The 1,864-nt window shown below is 31.9% G+C and overlaps 1 protein-coding gene across 2 annotated transcripts in view; it reads left to right on the top strand.

Annotated features, from left to right (window-relative positions):
* The window catches only part of FAM199X (family with sequence similarity 199, X-linked), a 31,659-nt gene that overhangs the window by 8,459 nt on the left and 21,336 nt on the right, over positions 1-1,864 (top strand). For both annotated transcript variants that reach the window (XM_017518387.2, XM_017518386.2), the window contains exon 2: positions 1,115-1,334. In XM_017518387.2, the coding sequence (XP_017373876.1) occupies positions 1,115-1,334 (220 nt within the window). The remainder of the gene's footprint in view (positions 1-1,114; positions 1,335-1,864) is intronic.

The following is a 1,864-nucleotide window of genomic DNA, read 5'->3' as shown; positions in this document are numbered from 1 at the left end:
GTCTTTCAAGCAACTGTATCCAGAGAAAATACATTTGATAAATAATTATTAACAAGGGTCATCTCATTATTTCTAATATTAAAAAAATTAGAAACAGACTATATTATTGGAGGAATAATGTTAAATTATGCATTCAGTCAATGGAATATTATATAGACATTAAAATGTTTTCAAGTAATAAACTTAGGAAAATGTTTAGCATATTAATGTTAAGTGAAAAAAACAGTATACTAAAATATATATACACAGAATGGTTGCTGATTCTGTAAAAAATATGTATGCATGTAAAAATACTAAAATATTATAGATTAGTTATTGCTGGATAATGGAATTATTGATCATTTTTATTCTTCATTCTTTTCTTTACAACATCTTTGCAATGAGCCTGTACAACATTAAAATGGAAAAGTTACTTAAATGTAACAAACACTTCATGAACCTCTACCTGTGTAGATGCTTGTTGGTGCTGCTTCTGCCCTGCAATGGCGCCCCTCTTCCTTTAACAATAATAATAGCTGTCATTTATTGGGCACTTTTTATGTGTGCTCCAAGTGCTCTGTATGCATTCTTATGTGATCATCACAATAGCTCCATTGGGACACAGACTTGGAGAAGCTGTTATTGCTTAAAATCAGTTAGCTGGGAAGTGACAGAGCAGGAATTTGAACTGTCTGATTCCAGAGCTTACTCATAGCCACTATGCTATATGTTTTTGTTTATGGATGAAGATTTTACTTTACTCCTAATTTAAATACTTCTTTCTTTTAAAATAGTGTACTACAAAAATTTTCAGACAGCTGCAAAAGTAGAGAGAAAAGTGTAATGGACCCCACATTCCTGTCACCCAGCTTCAATATTTATTCACCTATGGCATCATGCTTCATCTGTACCCCATCCACTCCCCAGCCCCTTCCTTATTTTGAGGCAAATCCTAGACATATTTCATTCATAAGTATTTTAGTATGTTTCCTTAAAGGGTAAGGGCTCTTTTAAAAATATCAAAAAAAAACCCTCACATTCCTTATAAATGTTATAAATATGTCCTGTTAAGTAAGCCTTAAAATTGTGTGTATTTTGTCGTTCTTGTGATTTCTTTTGTGTTGTGTTTTTGAAGGTGGAACCTAACTTCTTGTGGAACAAGTGTTGCCAGCTCAGAAGGCAGTGAGGAGCTATTTTCATCTGTGTCTGTTGGAGATCAAGATGATTGTTATTCCCTGTTAGATGATCAGGACTTCACTTCTTTTGATTTATTTCCTGAGGGGAGTGTCTGCAGTGATGTCTCTTCTTCTATTAGCACTTACTGGGATTGGTCAGATAGCGAGTTTGAATGGCAGGTAAGTTTTTTTTTCCCCTTTTATTGGCATTATTACTACAGAAGTAGAAGTATAAACTTCTCTTTTGATATTTTCATCTCTACTTCAAAGTAAATTTCTCTAATGTTTATACAGTCCTGGAGATTCTCTGACAACATGTTTTAAGGTTAAGAATTGAATGAGATATCTTTATTTTTGCTAATGTACCTTTTAGGCATCTTTATTTTTGCTAATGTACCTTTTAGGCCTCTGATGCTATAGATATCCTTTTGTAGATTTTTATGTAATTTAATACTTGTGTAATATTACCATTATTATATATCATCAGTACTTTTCTATGCATGAATCCAAACAAAATTACTCTTCCTGCCTTATAATAAATAGCTTTTGTGTTTCTATAGGACACGTATCAGTCACATTATGTATCTAATATCATAAACCATTATAACCATAAATACATAATTTTTGGTTCTGTCATCAGAAATATATAATTTCCCATTTTGTATTCTGTTTGCATGTAGAGATATTTTTCACCTGACACTTTTTTTTAA

This window comes from Cebus imitator, unplaced genomic scaffold (genome assembly GCF_001604975.1).
Source record: "Cebus imitator isolate Cc_AM_T3 unplaced genomic scaffold, Cebus_imitator-1.0 Scaffold677, whole genome shotgun sequence".
Lineage (NCBI taxonomy): Eukaryota > Metazoa > Chordata > Mammalia > Primates > Cebidae > Cebus > Cebus imitator.
Note: the sequence above shows the minus strand (reverse complement) of the source record. Positions and strands in the feature narration are given on the sequence as shown.